This window comes from Rhinopithecus roxellana, chromosome 8 (assembly GCF_007565055.1).
Source record: "Rhinopithecus roxellana isolate Shanxi Qingling chromosome 8, ASM756505v1, whole genome shotgun sequence".
NCBI lineage: Eukaryota > Metazoa > Chordata > Mammalia > Primates > Cercopithecidae > Rhinopithecus > Rhinopithecus roxellana.
In genome coordinates, this window is record NC_044556.1 from 43,927,607 (window position 1) to 43,949,114 (window position 21,508).

Sequence of the window (21,508 nt, forward strand, 5' to 3'; positions counted from 1 at the left end):
TCCCATCAAAAAGTGGGCAAAGGATATGAACAGACACTTCTCAAAAGACGACATTTATGCAGCCAACTGACATATAAAAAATGCTTATCATCACTGGTCATTAGAGAAATGCAAGTCAAAATTACAATTATATAGCATCTCATGCCTGTTAGAATGGTGATCATTAAAAAGTCAGGAAACAACAGATGCTGGAGAGGATGTGGAGAAACAGAAATGCTTTTACACTGTTGGTGGCAGTGTACATTAGTTCAACCATTGTGGAAGACAGTGTGGCAATTCCTCAAGGATCTAGAACTAGAAATACCATTTGATCCAGCAATTCCATTACTGAGTATATACCCAAAGGATTATAAATCATGCTACTATAAAGACACATGCACACATATGTTTATTGTGGCACTATTCACAATAGCAAAGACTTGGAACCAACCCAAATGTCCGTCAACGATAGACTGGATAAAGAAAATGTGGCACATATACACCATGGAATACTATGCAGCCATAAAAAGGGATGAGTTCATGTCCTTTGTAGGGACATGGATGAAAGTGGAAACCATCATTCTCAGCAAACTATCACAAGGACAGAAAACCAAACACCACATGTTTTCACTCATAAGTGGGAGTTGAACAACGAGAACACATGGACACAGGGAGGAGAACATCACACATCGGGGCCTGTCAAGGGGTGAGGCGCTAGAGGAGGGATAGCATTAGGAGAAATACCTAATGTAAATGACGAGTTGATGGGTGCAGCACACCAACATAGCACATGTATACCTATGTAACAAACCTGCACGTTGTGCACATGTACCCCAGAACTTAAAGTATAATAAAAAAAAAATGCTCTGAGTAACTTTGAGTTCCTAATTACTGTGATTAAGAATTCAAAGTGCGAAGAAAAAAAAAAGAATTCAAAGTGCTATTTTGTTTAATAATTCAATTTACATGACATACAAAGTAGCTGTTTATCCTAACTGTTTTCATTAGCCTTAACATATTAGCTGTAACTTTTACCTGCGGAAGGAACACTTTCTCTAATGTTAATGAAAATACCATATGGCTAACAGTGGTCTTGCTTCAGACTTTCTGCCAGCTAATCCTTTGGTGTCCTTCGATCTCTAGTTGGGGACTGCAGGATCGTACCCATTTTCTTTTCCCTTTGTGGGCTGCCACTGCCCACTTTATCACTTGGGTTTCTTCTCTTCCATGTCTGGTCTTCAGAGTGAGACAGTCTCCTCAGTTCTCCCTAATGTGCTGTTCTAAAGATAAACCATTATCATTTTAAGGACCTAATCATGATTGCCAAAGATCCAAAGTCATAAATAAAAATTTCAGACTTATAAGGTAGTGTCTGTCATTGTCACCAACTATAATTCCTGGTCCCCTTGCTAGATGTCTGTCTCTGAGGTCCTCACCCAAGATTCCCCACCCTATGGAAAATGGAGCTCACTCAGCATGTCTCCCTCAGATGCTGGCAGCCATATGAGGTGTGGGGTCTAGCAGAGGTCTCCCCAGCTTTTGTCCCTGAAGTGTGGTTTGGGCTGATCAGTATATAGAACAGAGTGGATACCCAAGTATCTTCTCAAGAGAGAATGGTACTTTCCAAGACCTCTGGCCTGAGCATTCCCCATCCAGGGGGCTGCAGCTCAGGTACCCTTGGCTGAGCCTGACTGGAAAGTCTTATGTATCAACTGCTTCAGAGAAGAGATAGCGATTCTTGGAGACTGGAGTTGAGGATTGAGGGCCACTGTTAGGAATGGGTGAGGAGAGGAGAGCCTTGATTTGTTTCAGGTGAAGAGTTTGAAGTTGAGATGTGGTGGTGGATGAATGGGCATGATAGCTATGGGGTGAGAATAAGTGGCTAGCTGCCTCCTGGGAATGTGCCTTTCCATTTCTGTCCCTTTCTCCTGCCCCTGCTGGTGACTCCAGTGGAAACTGGAACAGATAGATCTTCATTGGTAAGAAGTTCCCAGATGTCAGGGACAGAACCCCCGGGACCCCAGGTCTACAAGGCACAAGGGCTGGGGATGAGGAAGGAACTCAGGGAGTGTTGGGCAATCATGCCCTTTCCCAGGGAGGAGCTACCTGGGCTTATTCACAGGGCGGGTCCCCAGGTGCTTTCAGGCTGAGTCTGTTCCCACTTAAGTTTCTCTGGGTGCTGTAAACGGAGCTGGCTTGGAGCCTTAGCCCTCTGCCTTTCTCTCCTCTTCCATCTTTTGTTAGGGATCTTGGGTTCTCCTCTTTGGGAAGCCAGAGCCCAAGTGCTCCATTCCCAGGGAGGGAGTGCCCTCTAGCGCCAGGGAGAGTGAAGACCGGAGGAGGCACCAGCTGGAGAAGAAGGGCAGGGCCTGGAGGCCAAGTCTTGAAGGGAAGGAGCTGCTGGCCAATCAGGGGCGAGCCGACTGCACCCTGACCTGCTGGGCTGGGACAGCACAGAACCTACAGGTATCTGTGAGTTTGAGTGTGAGTCTGTTTCTTTAGAAGCCCTCTTCCAGCAACGGGAGTGAAGTCTATAGGGTTAAAATGTGTACATGGTAGGGAAAGTTCTCCTGATCTCCCTTGTGGAACTCTTTCTCCAAATAAGAAAAGTTTCTTTATTCTAAATTCTTCTAAATGAGTTTGGTTTCATCATTCCTGGATCTTTCTTGGCAAGGCTGTGGGTTCTGGGGTTACCTCCACCCAATTTATTCCCTTTCTGTAGAGCCCTAAATTCTTATCTATTATGTCTCACTTGTCTCCTGCTCTAACGTTTCTTTAAGTATATAGGATGCACAACAATGTGAACCAAGGTGGTAAATCCTTGGCTCTAGCTTATCCTGCCATCTTAGTGCTTGCAGTTCGTGGTGCGAACTGGAGACACTATCAGTTCTGTCTCTGGCAAGGTCAGGGACTGGGCTGAAGCCTTGATATTTTGGATGTATGATATGACAAGCTTGGGGCAGGATTTGCCATACTGACATTACATGGTTGTGGAAGCACCATGATTAAATGACCAGGGTCCAAACCAGAATTGATAGTGGCTTCCAGAAACTTTGCAGGAGACCAACTCCTAACAGGGCTTCAATCTTGGGAAAGTGAATCCTTACCTCTCATTTAACTAACAAGGGAGGCTGAACATTTTCCCTCATATTTATTAGGTGCCTGCCTCATTTGTAACTGGCTCATTTTTTCTTCACTGCAGTTTTCCTGAATGAGTGGAATCCTGGGTGTTATCTGCTAAGTGGTTGCTTGTCCTGACCCAGGAAGCTTCTACATGCTCTACTCTTAAGATGTGGTTTTAAAAATTTTCCGTCTGGGGACTACTGATTGCAGTTTAAAAACCCTGAATGGCAATGATCTATCCCATTTGGTTTCAAACTCCACTTTATAGTTTCTCAGTAGGAAAATTGGGGGGAAAGTTGATGTTTTGGGTGGTAGCTCATAGAGCTAAAGTTTCAGTCTGACCGAGGATGAGTAAGCAATTCACTTCAACCTGAAAGAGCAGGAAAGATTCCTGGAGCTGGAAAAGACTATAGTGATCCTATAGTTCAACCTCAGGCCCACGTTGAGGACATCCATCATCAGAATCTCAAGCAGGTTGTGAAGTTTCAGGCAGAGGCTCTGGAGTCAGACAGACCTGGGTATGAATCTGGCTCTGACCCTATTAGCTGGGAAACTTAGAACAAGTGACTCAAACTCTCTGAGGCCCAGTGTTCTGATGATAAGTGCGGGTCTCATAGGTCATTGTGAGACTACTTAGTGAATATCCATGGAGTCCTCAGTAAAAACCTCGGAACACAGAATGCAGTCAGTAAGTGGTAGCTGTTGTTATGATTCTCACTAAAGAAGAGGTTAGTCAAGCATCTGTCAGGGATCTTTGCAGAGTAGAGGACTGAATTGAATGACTTTACGTACCTGAGACTCTCAAATGGTGCAGGGGGCAAAGCCAAGCCTGCTTCTGCTTGTAGTTCACTCCATCTGAGCCTCAATGTTCTTGCCTATAAAAATGGGATTAAATATGAAATTGCACCACTAGATATGAAAATACATACACAGGGTTTTTTCATAACAGCTACCTCGAGGATTTTAGAAATTGTTATTTTCTACCCTGAAAGGCCTAAGATCAGGCACTGGGCTTCTGTGAGGAACCAGGAGTTGCCCAGGGCAACAGGAGGTGGATGGGGAGTGGGGTGGCTAGACATAGGCATTAGTGTCCTGACACTTATTGGGCACCTGATGTGTTCAAGGGGTCCTGAGAAGCCTGAGCCAGGTGCTGGCCCTCAGGAAGCCACAGGATGGTAGGGGAGGCAGTCAGTGATGCCACATAGTAGGTGGGTGCGCCACTTGCAGAGTTAGCATGGTTGTGTTAAGTGTTAGCCTCTCTTCCAGGGCCACTGTTCACACTCTCCTGGTCAGAGTCCTGGGACCACATGCGGATGCTACCGTGGCTTCTTGCCTTCTCCATTCTGGGTCTCCAGGCTTGGGGTAAGTTTTCTTTACTTGTATCAGAAGTGCTTTTGATGAGCAAGAGAAAACTGTTCTCAAGTTTAATAACAGAAACCCATCCAAGTGCTTTCCCTTTGCTAGTGGATAGTGTAGATTTGCAATTTGGAGCCCTGTTCTAGAGTTTACGATTTTTGTTCAAATCCTTGCCTGCCCTTTGTTATGGTCTTCAACAAGTTATGCAATTTCTTTGAATCTTATTTGTTCCCATGATAAAAGGATAATACTGCTCATTTCTTAGGGTTGTTTTTGAGGATTAAATTAGTTCACAAGTGCGCGCCATTTAGCACAAGTAGTAAGTGCTGGGTAATTTGTAGCTATGATTTAATTTTTATCACCATCATTATTATACCAATCATAGTTAAACCCAGCACTTGGGTCTATATTTCTAAACAAAAGCAAATTCCCCAAGAGTAGCAATGCCCTTTCTCTAGATTAAGAAGATTTCTTATCATTTTATACGTAACAGTAGACACATAGCAATGTTCAATAAACAAATGCTGTTGAATTAAAATGAAAGTGAGCTTGGTGATTCTTAAATATGACATGTTTTTCAGTTTGTCTTACATACGCAGACCCCCTTCTGAAGGAATAACGTAATATAGCTTTCTTTCTGTCCTCTGCTACTCAGATAGCAAATTTAATGGGATTACCTGGAGTTAGTGCTAGAGAAACTCACAGGCCAGGGAGAAGCTGAGGCTCTGATGGGGAAATTAACTTGCCCAAGCAAGACGGGGAGTTGTGTGTGGTCCTCATCCCTGTCTCCTGGTTCCTGCCCTGCCCCTGTCCTGCCTGCCAAGTGTCAGTGCTGGCCTGCAGGCTGCTCTTCCACTCTGAGAGTCCTCTAGGTTTCATTTGCAAAGTGTCCTCTCCAGGCTCCGCCTTCCCCCCTCTCCAGTCCTCTGTGTCCCCTTCACAGCCCAGCTCAGGCCCTCTGCCTGCTGAGGTGGGCTCCTGTCCTCAGCAGTCTCTCTAGCACACCTTGGCCTTGGTGTCCTGGTCATGTATTTGCTCTTGATTTCACAGAAAGACAGAATCCCAGAACCATGGTGGAGACCCTCGATGACTTTGTCTTGTAGGAAGAGAAACAGGTCACATTGTGGCAGTGACTAACCCAAGTTCATCTGACAACTTTGGGGAGGCTGAAGAGTACAGTTGTTATGAACACGGGCTTCGGGGTCAGAGAGTCTGATTGGAATCTAAATCTACACTTAAAACCTCTGCTATGTTAGACAAGTTACCTAACTTTCCTAAGACTTGGTTTCCCTTTTGTATAGAGAGCATAGTTGCTTTGCTTAACTCACGAAGTTGTTTTAAGCCACAATTCTGATAGCGTCCTTAGACATGCTTTGTAATCACAGGGCTGGTCTGTGGGAGGTGGGGCTGGTGACAATGTCACTGCTGCCACTGGCCACTGCTCCCAGGATCCCTTGTACTGAATGGGAGCAGTGGGGGATAAGGACAGGCTGGCAGTGGCTAATCCACAGTAAAGCATCTCTGAAACATCTAGTTTTTGAAGGCAGTCACAATGATCTGTATATTTCTGTTTCAAGAACCTTGTCTGGCACCAATAGGTGATTAAGACATGTGTGTTAGCTCAACATGTCAAACCATCTTGGTATGTGACACTGTGCTGGGCACCCATGGTTTGATTAGTAGGTCTCCAGGTGAACCAGGAAAGGTGGCACTGCCCAGATAAGGCAGCAGGCGAGACTGCAGTGCTCCTGGAATGGAGGGAGGCTGGAGGAGGTGGGAGGAAAAAGGCCTCTCCGGGAAGATATGGAAGGCAGAGTCAGTCTGAGGCCAGAGACTTCTGTGGTTCTCCTCTGTGTGCTCCCTAGAGGGCATTAGGTGACCTGGGGAGGAGGAGAGGTTATGCACTGCGGAGTGGGATGTCTGGCTCAGCCTCTGAACTTGCTGGCCATGTGCACTCCAAGGAGTCCACCAATGCACCAGGGCTCTCTTGCAGGGGATTTTCCACAGTTCTCCTGGAATGAGACCCAAGTTAGAGGCTTGTCCCAGAGGCTTATGGACCTGTTTGTCAGGATCTCACAGTTCATTCACAAGGGTCCCAATGGTGAGGCGGTTTGAAGATTGGCTGGGGCTTCTTAAGTGGTCAGAAATGTTTCTCAGGACGTGATAATGTCTGGACTAAGAGTGAATGGGATGGGGAGGAATCCCAAGATGTTCATCTCCAACCACTCCTTTGGATCATCCTGAGTCCTTAGGCAAAGGGGAGTTCCTCAGCCTAAGGAGAGAAAAAGAAGAGAAACCCAGATGAAAAAAGAGAGAAGGAGGCTGAGTGTGGCGGCTCTCGCCTATAATCCCAGCACTTTGGGAGACCGAGGAGGGTGGATCACGAGGTCAGGAGATCGAGACCATTCTGGCTAACACTGTGAAACCTCGTCTCTACTAAAAATACAAAAAAGTAGCCAGCCATGATGGCATGCGCCTGTAATTCCAGTTACTAAGGAGGCTGAAGCAAGAGAATCGCTTGAATCTGGGAGGTGGAGGCTGCAGTGAGCCGAGATTGCGCCACTGCACTGCAGCCTGTACTAGAGAGCGAGACTCCATCTCAAAAAAAAAAAAAAAAAAAAAAAAGAGAGAGAGAGAGAGAGAGGGAGAAAAAACCTAAAGAGGAAAAGACATGTCTTCCACTCTCAGCTCCAGCATGACAGTGTCTCAACTGTCCCTCAGAGTGCTCCTGGGGCTCCTATGATGAGGATGGAGAAAGGGAGCCCTCAGGTAGCCTGCAGCCGTGGGCGGGATCTCACAGCCCTGCCACTAGGGAGTGTTCACCCGGAAGAAAGAGGCGCAGACCCCGTGTTCATGGAGCCTCCTGTGAGCTCTGCAGCCCCTTGTTGAGGAGACTGATAGAGCTTCCTTCAGAGAGTCACAGTTCTTAGGGGAGGGGAAGACAAGAGACACAGTTGTGACCGGGGCAAACGCCAGTGAGGAAAATACATCCTCAGGCTTCCTGGCTAAGGAGGCAGCTCAGAGCCCCAGGGTGGGCGACGGGGTTGCCTGGGGTGCTTTCTGAAGGAGGGGAGCATGTAGGCCAGGGGGCAGTAAGGGATGGGATTTGCCCTTCAGGGAAAGACAAGGAGAGATAGTCTGGGAACAAGGTGGCACGACTTTCCCAGGCTGAGTGCTGCGTGTGTCTGGGCAGTGGTTCAGCCACAGTGGAGAGGAGGGGGCTGTGGGGGTGAAGGGCTCCCCCAGGGTGTCTCCCATGCGCAGGGCAGGCCAGGCCTGAGTGTGAGAGGTCACGGCACATGGACGACCTGTTGGGGGAAGACGGGCAGGGCCTGCCATGTGACATTCTGTGGTCTTCGCTACAGATACTCCCACTGTCGTCTCCCGCAAGGAGTGGGGGGCAAGACCGCTGGCCTGCAGGGCCCTGCTGACCCTGCCTGTGGCCTACATCATCACAGACCAGCTCCCAGGGATGCAGTGCCAGGAGCAGAGCATTTGCAACCAGATGCTGCGGGGGTTGCAGTCCCATTCCATCTACACCATAGGCTGGTGCGACGTGGCATACAAGTAAGAGGTTAGCCAAGTCCCCGAGGACCGCATCCAAAGTCACCCCTCTTGGGGTGCTTCCCACTTCCCCTTCTCTGTGTCTCTTATTTTCTGGGCTTCATTTATGTTGCTTTTGTAATGAATAAAAATGGTAAAAGGGAAATCAAACAAAATCCGAATCTTCCGGGGATTGTAAGAGGGATGACTGTAAGCCACTTATTGAAGTGGCTTTCGATTCTGGCGCTCCTGTGAAAAAGCAAGGAAGGTTATGTAACAACTGCAGTTCTAACTGAGCCCTTGGAACTCATGAAACGTTACAGTTTACAGAGGTAACGATTCACAAATATCACCCCATTTGGCCCTCCCAGCTACTCTGAGAAATGGGTTCCTACCCTTATTTCATGGGTGAGAAAGCCACGGTTCAGGGAAATTAAAATCTCTGCTCAGAGCGAGGAAGCATGTACCCAGAGCTGTGTCAGGGTGCCTGCCAGTGCAGCCCCCGCTCCTCCCCACCTCACAGGGACTCGCACCTGGGAAGCAGTGTCTCACTCGTTACCCTGAAGGGCCACTCTGACAGCGAGTTTGGTGACCCCACGGGAGAGAGCGGGGGTTGGGAATGGCAGGGAGGAGAGCCCCGTGAGAAAACAAGGGAGGGCATGAAGGAGTTGTGCACTGTGCATTGAGTATCTGCTCTGGGGACCATCAGTGGAAGCCCAGAACCTTTTCTCCCTTAGCCTCAGGAATGAGGAGACACATGTAGAAGGAGAGGGAAAGAGAGAGTGGGAATGGGGCTGTACCCCACAGAACTCTAAAGACAAACATAAATAATTTCTGAATTATCCATTTTGGAAAGGAAAATCTAAGTTAGTTTATTTATTTATTTATTTATAATCACAAATAAATAAGAGCAGCTGCAGGCCCTGGTTGTGGCCCCCAGCACCCCTGGGATGGCTGGGTCTTCCCTGTCTGCCCACCATGTGTGCCGTGTCAACCACGACTCACCTGTTGCCCCTGCCACCAGCACCTCCACCATCCTGCTGCTGTCGCTGCTGCGTTGTCTGGTTTGGTCACTGTATTCCTAAGTTATTTCAGCCACTGCATCTCTAAGTTAGGTTTCTGCAGTGACCATTTGACAATCTCCAGTTTTTGCAATGTAGCTGACAGTAGCTGTCAGGGACTGTTCACACCAGACTAACCACAGGCTGCTGTAGGAGTGACCAAGGAAACTGTGAAAGTACTGACAGCAAAGCCGGGGAAGGGGTGGACACACGAGACTCTACACCCATTCCTCAGGTCAACATCGGTGTAGGGTGGACAGTCGGTCTGGCTCAGTCCAGAGTCTTTCCTTGACCTCAGGGAGGTGTTCTTTCTGTGTTCAGTTTGCTGTGGAAACTCATGTTCTATTAAAATATGAACATGGCAAAGTTGTGAAAACATCAATTCTGAAGACTGATTGGAAAGTGGAGGAGAGAAATTATAAAGAGGCAGGAATAAAAGAAGTAGAATAAAAAATGTATTTGAGTTAAAAAATAAATGTTAAAAAGGAACGTTCTAAACAAATTTCTATGGTAAAGAAAAGCTTAAGGAAATTCCTAAAGGGAATCTGAAGAAAAACATCAATACAAAAGGAACTATTGAATCTGGCATAATTGTTATAGAGAATGTTCAAGTGCTTGGTCCCTTAATTTAAAAATATGATGTATTAATCCTTAAGCTCTTGAACAGTGTTGGACTAATGTCCTTAGGTCCTTGCGTGTCACACAGTCCTATTCCACTTTGAACAAAATGAGTATTTTTAAAGTGAGGTTCTGGAAAACACATGTAAGCTAAATCACAACAAAAATTAAAATATATTCCCATGTCTCTTGGAGGTCTAAAACTGGTTATTCTGCACCTCCTATTGTTTTGTTATTGGAACATAGTACTTGTTTATGAGCCTCCAGAATCCCTTTTCCTTTTGAGGATCAGTGAGAGGTTTTCATTTATGGGGATTTGCCAATAAACCCATTATTTCCTTCTTGTCAGCTTCCTGGTTGGGGATGATGGCAGGGTGTATGAAGGTGTTGGCTGGAACATCCAAGGCTTGCACACCGAGGGCTATAACAACATCTCCCTGGGCATCGCCTTCTTTGGCAATAAGATAGGTAACGGTCACTCCCTGCGGACCCTGTGCTGGAGAGTTGTGTACACTCTCTTCCTCTACTCCCAAGGCTCAATACTCATCTTTTCACCCTACATCATGCTTACCTTATCTGATGATTGCCCTTCTCTTGAAGTTCCTTTCTCCTTTGAATTCTGTGACATGCCTACTTTTTGTCCTCTGCTTCTCTTTACTGGTCTGTACTCCTTTGATATTGCCGAAGCCAGCATGGGCATTGCTTGAGCTCACAGTTATCGCCATCACTTGTAAAGTCTGAGGTTGTCTGACATAGATGCTGTGACTGCCTCAGGCAGAGAAGCATGGCTCATCTCTTCCAGTTTCTTCCATTGGTAGAAACTGACCAGAAGGCAGCAGTCAAGGAAATCTGGAGCTATAATTTTTTTTTTTTTTTTTGAGACAGAGTCTCGCTCAGTCGCCCAGGCTGGAGTACAGTGGCGCGATCTCGGCTCACTGCAAGCTCCGCCTCCTGGGTTCATACCATTCTCCTGCCTCAGTCTCCCAAGTAGCTGAGACTACAGGCACCCGCCACCACGCCCAGCTAATTTTTTGCATTTTTAGTAGAGACGAAGTTTCACCATGTTAGCTAGGATGGTCTCCATCTCCTAATCTCGTGATCCGCCTGCCTCGGCCTCCCAAAGTGCTGGGATTACAGGCGTGAGCCACCACGCCCGGCCTGGAGCTATAATTTGCAGGCTTCTAGCCCCTAGAAAAACAGAGAAAAGCACAGAACAGGGATAGAGTTGAGAAATAATATGAACAGAACCAGCACCTGCCAGCATCCTCTTTTGACAGCTGGGGCTAGGTAACAGCATTTCTCTCAGAGGTTTTCTGTGAGAATTATGAGTTAACAGATATAAAGAGCCTACTGCATACCTCATCAAGGGAGCTATGAGTAAATTCTGGTTGCCTTTTCTCCTGTGCTAGTACACACCTGACTTGGTCAGGTGGGCCTCCCTCTGCATGTATCCTTCACTGCCTTCCAGGTCTTCTGCCTAGAGATGGAGTGGATAAAGTCTTAGCTTGACTCTTGGAAGAAGTTGTCAGCCTTGGCTGCTGAGAGATCTAGGTCATTTCTTGCCTCTTAGGCCCTCTGTTCTGGCAACTGAATCAGTTTCCTCTCTTCCAATCCAGTTATTCAAGCTCAAGTGGTCATATCATCCTTCCTTCAGGTATCTGGTCCAGGTGAAGTTTCTTACATTTCTGTGCTCCCTGTCCTCCTCTTTAAGGCAGCAGTCCCAGCCCTGCTGCTTTATCAGCTGCAGAGGCTCTGATCTCCTATGCCATCCAGAAGGGTCACCTCTCGCCCAGGTATATTCAGCCACTTCTTCTGAAAGAAGAGACTTGCCTGGACCCTCAACACCCAGTGATGCCCAGGAAAGGTAAGACCCTCCATGACATGTCTCCCTCCTCCTTGCCACTACCCAGCTATGTTTGGGACTGCTAGACCCCATTGGGATTCTGGGACCAAGAATATCTTAGGCCTACTTTGAGATCTGGAAAATTCTGACAGGGCATTTTCCTGGCCTCCTCTCCATCCCATCAGAATGATATAGCCATGGACTTATTCTTAAAACAAAGACATATGTACACAGATTTCCACTCAATCAACAAATATTTACTGCATAGCAGGCACTGTTCTAAGTACTGAGCATACAGCTGTGAACAAAACAGATGAAACTCTTCACCTTCAGGAAGCTTGCCCTTCAGTGAGAAATGACAGAAAATGAACAAAATAACAAATAAATATATATGATGTTAGATGGCGTAAAGGCTATGGAGAAAAAATAGAGTGGGAATGCAGTGGGGTTAACACGTATACACATTTGTGTCTATTATGTGGTGACATGAAGACATACATAAACTTACATACCTTTCTAAATGCAAAAACCTGCCCTGGCCACAGCATGGCCACAGCCCGGAGAAAAGCTCATGCTCACAGATGATGCTGCTGACATCAGAGTGCATATAACAAAAAGCTGAGTAATGAAAGTAATGCATTGTTTTGAAGCGAATAAGCAGCAACCTAAAACCAGTCAAATTAATAAGCACTTCTGCTAGTGTGGACCTTTTCTTGGGATCAGTGATATTTTTAGGATTAGCTTTTTAAAATTGTGAATCTCTAAATAAAATATTTCTTGCTTTTGGACAGGCACTATCTTCAATAATGATAATTCCTTAATATTTGTACAGTTCTTTCTAGATTTTAAGTTTTTTCCAAATACATGTGATCAGTTCAGAGAGTCCACTGACTTTCCGTGTAGTGGCCCTCATACATAAGCACACATACTTGCATATGTATTTGCAATGCACGGTCTTTTGAAGACAATGACCATGGCTCTGTATAACCCACAGTCCTCTGCCTTCTGCTTATACACTGATTTCTTTTTTTTTTTTTTTTTTTGAGACGGAGTCTCGCTCTATCGCCTGGGCTGGAGTGCAGTGGCCGGATCTCAGCTCACTGCAAGCTCCGCCTCCCGGGTTTACGCCATTCTCCTGCCTCAGCCTCCCAAGTAGCTGGGACTACAGGCGCCCGCCACCTCGCCCGGCTAGTTTTTTGTATTTTTTAGTAGAGACGGAGTTTCACAGTGTTAGCCAGGATGGTCTCGATCTCCCGACCTTGTGATCTGCCCGTCTCGGCCTCCCAAAGTGCTGGGATTACAGGCTTGAGCCACCACACCCGGCTATACACTGATTTCTATAGGTATCAGCCCTGTAGATTTTTGCCTCAGCCCCTTGGCTCCAGCCATCTGACTCAGAAACCCCCCATCTAGACTTCCCCAGGATCCCACAGCCGATCTTACATTAGAATGTGCCTGTGGGTGCTGGAGGCCTGGGAGAGGCTGAGGAATCATTCAATCTGGAGTTGAGTGATTGCTCACAGGGAGGCGAAACCAAATTCTTATTCCCTTGACTTTTCATCTTACCACAGTTTGCCCCATCATCATCAAACGATCTGTTTGGGAAGCCAGAGAGACACACTGCCCTAAAATGAACCTCCCAGCCAAATACGTCATCATCATCCACACCGCTGGCACAAGCTGCACTGTATCCACAGACTGCCAGACTGTCGTCCGAAATATACAGTCCTTTCACATGGACACACGGAACTTTTGTGACATTGGATATCAGTAAGTGGGATCAATGCCAAGACAACCCTCTTTTTCTTCAGAATTGTAGGAAGGAAGACTGCGGGAGGGAATTGATGTTTCCTGAGGCTCTCCTTAGGACTGGGTGCTTTCCATGAGGCATCATATTTTATTTTTGCAAGAGTGGGCTGAGGATCACTCAGAGCATAGCTAATGGTCAGTTATCTTGCTTAGACGTATCTCCAGAAGTGGTTGGGAAGATTCTGAAAAGAAGGCATTAGAAGCCTAGTGATAAAGCAAGACTGTGATATCCTCAGGGAAGGCCATGAAGGGTTATACCTTTTTAATGCAATCCCTTCTAACCTGTCAGAGACAAAGGCCTTGCTCACTACTACTTCAGTCTGCCCAGCTCCAAACTTACTCTCTCTGATATTAGAATCCTGCTATTCTTCCGGTGTTACTTACCTCATTTTATAGGTGTAGGAACTTGTGACCTCTCTGGGCCTCTTTTGTCTCATCTCTACAATAGGGACAATACTTTATCTGTTTGAATACAGGAGGTGAGATCAAAACATTCTCTTTTGGTACCTTTAATGCCAGGTCTGTAATAAAGAAACACATTAAACTAATGGGGTAGAAGAAGCTATTTGGAAAATGTCTTGGAATTTTCATAGGAAAGATTTAGGGCTAGAGTAGAATGTATTTCAATTATTCATCTGTGACTTAATCACAACAAATCCTGCAAAGTCTCAGGTAGACGTGCTTTTGCAAATGTATTGTTCTGGGCCTACTGTCTCTCCTTTTAACTCCTGTTTTAAAAGCAGCCTTTGCAAGCAGGAGGGAACTCTTGCTTCACTTTGCGGGATTTTCCAAAGGCTTTCTATGGTTATTTAGCATAGGTAACAGGAAATTGACTATAAATCTGGAAATTCCACATGGAAAATGCCAGAAGTTGAGGGAATGTTTGTTCTCCTCTTTCACTTAGTCTTTAGAGACTCAATCCCCATTCCTTGACTTTTCAAAACCTGTTGCAATATCCTTCTGCTCCAGCCTCATGATATGTCATCTGTAACCCTGATGTGGACTGTAATCAGGACAAAGCATCCACTCACACATTATTTTCTAGCTTTTTAATCAATAGTTATTGGATAGCTACTATATGCCTGGTGCTAGACAAGATATGTCAATCTAACAACACACAGAAAGAGATTCTCCAAAGATGATGCATTTGGCCAGGCATGGTGGCTCATGCCTAGAATCTCAGCACTTTAGGAGGCCGAGACAGAAGGATTGCTTGAGGTCAGGAGTTTGAGACCAGCCTGAGCAACATAAGGAGACCCCCATTTCTTCAAAAAAATAAAATAATTAGCTGGGTGTGGTGGCATGTATAGCTGTAGTCAGTCCCAGCTACTTGGAAGGCTGAAACAGGAGGATTGCTTGAGCCTAGTAGTTTGAGGCTGTAGTGAGTCATGGTTGTGCCACTGCCCTTTGGCCTGAGCAACAGAGTGAGACCCTGTCTCAAAAACAAAAACAAAAACAAAAACAAAAACAAAAGCAAGAGAATAAAGATAAGTAGTTTATTTGGGAGTACACAGGGAATTTGCAAATCTGGGATATGCATGCTACAGGAACCATAGGCATATCCAAAGAGGTTCAGGCTAGAGGAAGCTTTTAAAGGCAAAAGGGAAAAGTATACATCATTTGTTTTGAAATAAAGGGAACACTGGAGAACACTGGCACTTATCACAGGAGGCAGGAGGTGACACCAGTTCGTTAGTGGAGATAGTGTGTTGGGCTAGTAACAAGCTGCAGTTTCGAAAGTTTTTTGGCAAAAGCTCTTGTTACAGGCTTGTGTGCATAAGAGTCCTTCAGAGAGTCTTTGCGCTAGTTCTTATTGTAGGCTTGTGTGCATGAGGGTCCACCGTTCTCAACCTCCTGGCTTTATTTATTTTTGTTAGAGTTTGACACAAGTGACTCCATTTTGATTCTGACAACTTTCACTGATAGACATGAGAGAAGGAGGGCTAACAAGTAACTACAAGTCAAAGTGTTGAGCACTGTGATGGATGCAGAACAGGATAATGTATAGGATGAGCCTCTAATCAAGGCTTTGCGGGGAGTGATTGGGGTCTGAGAACAGCTTCTAGAGGGAGGAGTATCTTCATTAGGACAAGGATAAGGAGTGGGGTTTATTCAGGCAAAGAAGGAGGAAGAGTGTCTGGGTGAGGAGGAACAGCATTTGCCAGGGCCCAGGGTTCAGACAGAGCATTACAAATAGATTTGAAAGAGTGGAGTGGTGAGCAGTAAGGGTGGGAGTGCCTGCGGGGGCCACATTGCAGAGGGCCTCATAGCGGACTCAGAGAGACTGACTTTATTTGAAAGGTAGCTGCAGACTATTTGGGCGGTCATGCCCTATGATAGGATTTGTATTTTAGAAAAATCACTCTGGGTGCTACTTTAAGAATGGATTGGAAGGAGGCAAAACTCTGGGCAGGAAGCTATTGCAGTGATCCAGTGACTTGGAGTGGGACCATGGCAGTTGGTCTAGAAAGAAGTGGAGGAATTTAGAAGTTGTGTAGGAGACACAACTGACAAGCCATGATTGGTGACCAGGTGGACTGAGTGAGGGGCTAGAAGGCATTCAGAGTGTTGTCCAATTTTCTAGCTGGAGAAATTTTAGAAGAAGGTGAGTTCGCTTGTACTGTTTTTACAGGTAGTTCTTGAAGCTGTGGCAATGATTGTCCAGGGTGAATGCGTTGAGTGAGAGAATGGCCTAGACTAAAGTGCAGAGGAGCACCATGTTTGAGGAAGAGAAGGGGGGTGGCAGAGGGGCCTGAGAGAGCAGCAGGGGAAGGGTGGAGTGAGTCATGGTTGTGGAAGGGTGTGACTGTGGAAGTCTAGGGAAGGGAACATTTTAAGAGAGTGGTCAACAGGGTCAGTGTAGTCCAGAAGTAAAAAAAGTCCATTGTACTGAGTGCCAGGAAGCCACTGCTCACCTTGGAGGGGTCAGATTTGGTGGTGTGGTGGGAACAAAGGCCAGGTTGAAGTGGATTGTGGTGTTTTTTTTTGTTTTGTTTTGGTTTCTGTCCTTGTCCACCTTGGCACATAAGAGATCTCCAGTCAATATCCGGTGAATGGATGAAAGAATGAGTGAATGGTTGAAGGAGTGAATGAAGTATTTAAATTCTGTTTCCCAGAGTAACTGTCTTCATTTTCTTTTCCTGACTTAAGCTTCCTGGTGGGCCAGGATGGTGGCGTGTACGAAGGGGTTGGATGGCATGTCCAAGGCTCTCACACTTATGGATTCAATGATATTGCCCTAGGAATTGCCTTCATCGGCTACTTTGTAGGTAAGGGGTGAGCATGGGGTAGAGGGGTGCTGGGGGCTGAGGGACCAGGCGTCATGTCTGGGAAGCATGGTGGGAAAGGCATCATGTAGTGCCTGGCAGTGTGAGTGGAACAGTTTAGCTTTAAAGTGGACTCTTAATACAGAACGTCACCAAGATCCCCTTTCAGACAGAGCATTTACCCCCAAATCCACCCATCCCCATGCCCAGCTCCACCTTGCTCTATATCCAAGGCAAACATGGAGCAAGGGGGGAAAAGTCTTTTAGAAACTTCAGTGCTTTTATCGCTCAGTTGGCAAATGGGTCTCCTTTCTTGGTAGTCATGGCAACAATTTGGGGAGCACCACTGTCTGTTATGGAAAACCAGTGGGCGTCTCTGTGGTGCTGTATCTGCTTTATACCTGCTCAGAAGTGGTGTATTGTGCTGCAGTTCCCCTCCAGAGCAGTTTTTTAACCTTCTGGAAGAAACTGGCATGGAGGAATCAGAGAGAGCTGTGACCTTGTTTTCTTTTTGTGCCTGATTGCCACAATTTATGTAAATGTGTTGGCTATGGTGATGGTGGAATGGGGTGGGGGCGAGGGGAAGAAAGAAACTGGAATCTAGGTGCTTGTCCCTTCCCTAATCAAGAAACTCTGAGCCCCTAAAGACTAATGGGGAAAATGTGTTTTGCAGAAAAACCTCCAAATGCCGCAGCACTGGAGGCAGCCCAGGACCTGATCCAGTGTGCCGTGGTTGAGGGGTACCTGACTCCAAACTACCTGCTGGTGGGCCACAGTGACGTGGTCAACATCATGTCCCCTGGGCAGGCTTTGTACAACATCATCAGCACCTGGCCTCATTTCAAGCACTGAAGGAGGCCCCGCTCCCTCTGAGACTGCCCTCCCTCTCCTACTGGGTCTCTCCAATCCTCACCAGACACCCTGGCTCAGCACCTTGTGTCCCCCTCCCCTGCCAGCCCATCCTTTCTCAGGTTCGAATGGTCATGCACTTTCCTGCCAACATCCTCCAGGAGCCCCTAAACCTTGCAGCTGGGCATTCACAGCCCTCCTGGTCTGAGTTTAGACTTCCTCTCTCCTCACCTACCTCTCCCCTGGGCACCTACCTCCTCAGTTGGGTAAGACAATGGGCTGGTCCTTGTGGCATTTCTCTCTCTCTCTCCCTAACCCCTGTCCTCTCTCTCTCTTTCTGTCTGCCTGGTGAGCCTTCCCTATTGTCTGCCTGGAAGCCCCCACCCTTCACCCCTCACCCATGACCCAGGTCAGTGTGCCCACCCCTCCTCTCTGCTCACATATGGACTGGTACATATTTGGATGCAGCCCTTACTTAAGGGTGTAATTTTTTTATAGATATGTCTGTCCTCTCCTCTGGGTTGTAAGTTTCTCCAAGGGAGGAATTCTGTTTTATTCATCTCTGTCCTCAGTTCCTCAGCAGTGTTTGGAATTTAATAGGTTCTGCAGATGTTTGTTAAAGAAATGGATGAATAAATGAATGAATGGACCCTGGTCCCTGTTCACCTTGCCAATTTGCTTCAGAACTTCCCCTCTGGGGTAGCCGTCCTGGATGGTGTCCCCATCCCACCAGCATTCTCTCCGTTCCTGTTCCCTTCCAGTCCAAGGCTCAGAGCTGGCTCCGGTGGCCTGTCTGTAATGGTGGCTCTATTGCTAGGGTCCCGCGTCCATGTCCCCCAAGAGCACCCTGAAGGCAGGGAGCATGTGCTTCCCTAGGGTCAGGCCAGGGCTGTGTCCACACAAGCTGCCCAGTGCCTGCCACTTGCCCTTGCCTGGCGGGGTCCCGCTGGGTGTTGGGCTTAGAGAGAGCCCAGAGCCCTGGTGCTCTGTAGCCCTGCCTACCTGGGCTCCTCTTGCCCAGAGGGAAGCTCCTTTTTTTCAGATGGGGGCCAGATGATGTATTGCTGTTTACTGGAAGCACCTGAGCTGGCTCTTGTTTTCACAGGTTTTGATCTGGAAACAAGGGAAGGTGTTGACAAAAAGAGTCCAACTCTGTAAAATATTTGAAGAGATTTATTCTAAGCCAAATATGAGTGACCATGGCCTGTGACACAGCCCCAGTAGATCCTGAGAACATGTGCCCAACATGGTCAGGCTACAGTTTGGTTTTATATATTTTAGGGAGACATGAGACATCAATCGATACATGTAAGATGCATATTGTTTTCACTGGAAAGGTAGGACAACTCCAAGCAGGAGGTGGGTGGGCGGCGGGAGGGCGTTCAAGTTATAAGTGAATTCAAAGATTTTCTGATTGGCAATTGGTTGAAAGAGTTATTATCTAAAGACCTCGAGCCAATAGAAAGGAATGTCTGGGTTAAGATGGGGGTTGTGGAGACCATGGTTTATCATGCACATGAAACCTCCAGGTAGCAGGCTGCAGAGCTCTCATCAGACCTAAAAGGTGCCAGACTCTTAGTCAATTCTCTCCTGGATCAGGGAAAAGACCTGGAGAGGGAAGAGAATTCTCTATAGAATGGGAATTTTCCCCACAAGAGACAGCATTACAGGGCCATTTCAAAATATGTCAAAGAAGTATAGTTTGGGGTAAAATACTTCAATTTCTTTTAGGGCCTGCTACCTGTCATGTTGATATCTTTTTGCAACAGTCTGTTTGGTCAGTCTTAAGATCTCTGTTTTAAGGTTAATGCTGGTCAGTTGTGCCTGAATCCCTAAGGGAGGAGGGTATAATGAGCCATGTCTGACTCCACTTCCCAACATGGCCTGAACTAGATTTTCAGGTTTCCTTTGGAATACCCTTGGCCAAGATGAGGGTTCGTCAGTCAGTTGGGGGGATTAGGAAGAAGGGGAGCCAGAAACATGGGCTTTCTTCCCCCATACATGTTTTGAGTCCTGATGCTGTGTCTTTGCTTCTAGAGTGTTTCACATCTCTTACAAGGCAGGCTTTAACAGCCTAATCTGTATACAGCTCTGTGCTTTTTTTTTTTTTTTTTGATATGGGGTCTCACTGTGTCGCCCAGGTTGGAGTGCAGTGGCGCACTCTCGGCTCACTGCAAACTCCGCCTCCCGGTTCACGCCATTCTCCTGCCTCAGCCTCTTGAGTAGCTGGGACTACAGGTGCCTGCCACTACGCCTGGCTAATTTTTTGTATTTTTAGTAGAGATGGTGTTTCACCGTGTTAGCCAGGGTGGTCGCGATCTCCTGGCCTTGTGATCCACCTGCCTCGGCCTCCCAAAGTGCTGGGATTACAGGCATGAGCCACCGCGCCCGGCCAGCTCTATGCTTTCAAAATGGTCCCTCCGATCTCATTAGATTGATTCTGTCCATTTGTCATTGCCCTATGGCATCCTGGTTATGTAAGCAGGGGAAGAATGGTTTGTCTAGAGGGTCACATAAGCCCAGGGAGACTCAGAACCCTTGCCCCGTTTGTACAATCAGAGGAAGATGGCTCCAGGAAAACTCGTGTAGTGAAAGGTCTTCCTCCTGCAGTAAGAAGTGACACTCCTGCTGGCCCCCTTCTGGTGGAGGGGTGGGGGGTAGGCACAGGTTTCCCAGAGGAACCTTCCCCAGCAGGGGTGAGTTTAACACTCCCTCATGCAGGAAGTAGCCAAAGGGGTAGACTGAGATGCTGAGAAATGGTTTCATGAGAAAGGTATCCTTATAATTCTTGGCCTTCCTTACAATCCTCCAAAATAGAGTCTCCTCCTTTTGATTTAAACACCATTCCCAGGCCTTAGGGACTCATTAACCTCCCTCCCCAACCCCCATCCCTTATGAACTTTGGAAGAGACTGTAGACTCCCCATCTCTATCAGCACTCATGAAGTCTTCAAAACAACAATATTGGCTGGGCACGGTGGCTCATGCCTGTAATCCCAGCACTTTGGGAGGCCGAGGTGGGTGGATCACCTGAGGTCAGGAGTTCAAGACCAGCCTGATCAAAAAGGTGAAACTCCGTCTCTACTAAAAACACAAAAATTAACCAGGCATGGTGGCAGGTACTTGTAGTCCCACCTACTCATAAGGTGGAGACAGGAGAATTGCTTGAACCCGAGAGGTGGAGGTTGCAGTGAGCTGAGATAGCGCCATTGCACTCCAGCCTGGGTGACAGAGCAAGACTCCGTCTCAAAAAAAACAAACAAAACAAACAAAAAACAAAAACTGCATGGTCTGGATTATTGTTTTTCCCAAAGTATCTACTTTTATTGATCTTAAACATACTAAATAAAATCAGAGCACTCAACCAGCAAATGCTCTTTCTTTCTTTCTTTTTTTTTTTTTTCTTGAGACAGACTAATTTTTGTATTTCTTTTTTTTTTTTGAGACGGAGTCTCGCCCTGTCGCCCAGGCTGGAGTACAGTGGCGCGATCTCGGCTCACTGCAAGCTCCGCCTCCCGGGTTTACGCCATTCTCCTGCCTCAGCCTCCCGAGTAACTGGGACTACAGGCGCCCGCCACATCGCTCGGCTAGTGTTTTTGTATTTTTTTTAGTAGAGATGGAGTTTCACCATGTTAGCCAGGATGGTCTCGATCTCCTGACCTCGTGATCTGCCCGTCTCGGCCTCCCAAAGTGCTGGGATTACAGGCTTGAGCCACCGTGCCCGGCCTAATTTTTGTATTTCTAGTAGAGACGGGGTTTCACTATGTTGGCCAGGATGGTGTCGATCTCTTGACCTTGTGATCCACCTGCCTCGGCCTCCCAAAGTGCTGGGGTTACAGGCCTGAGCCACTGTGCCCGACCAGCAAATGCTCTTTCAAGGCAAATTCAAGGCAGCTTATTCTAGGCAGTTTGCTTCTCCTGTGTCCTTTTATACAGAAATTCTTCCCAGCTTCCCCTTAATCATTTAGAGTGAGGGGCAATACTAACACCCACCTCAGAGGATTGTCGTGAGGATTAAATGAATGATCAGGTGTAAGGGTCTGAGAACTCGTGCTCAGCACT

At 46.9% G+C, this 21,508-nt stretch overlaps 1 protein-coding gene across 1 annotated transcript; it reads left to right on the forward strand.

Annotated features, from left to right (window-relative positions):
• Nucleotides 1-2,168: 2,168 nt before the first annotated feature.
• On the forward strand, nucleotides 2,169-18,096 carry PGLYRP3 (peptidoglycan recognition protein 3). The gene is made up of 8 exons (XM_010381150.2): nucleotides 2,169-2,445; nucleotides 4,369-4,464; nucleotides 7,824-8,025; nucleotides 10,030-10,148; nucleotides 11,392-11,544; nucleotides 13,095-13,293; nucleotides 16,483-16,601; nucleotides 17,272-18,096. Exons 2-8 carry the CDS (start codon nucleotides 4,410-4,412, stop codon nucleotides 17,448-17,450), a joined length of 1,026 nt encoding a protein of 341 aa, XP_010379452.1. The 5' UTR covers nucleotides 2,169-2,445; nucleotides 4,369-4,409; the 3' UTR covers nucleotides 17,451-18,096.
• The last annotated feature ends 3,412 nt before the right edge of the window (nucleotides 18,097-21,508 follow it).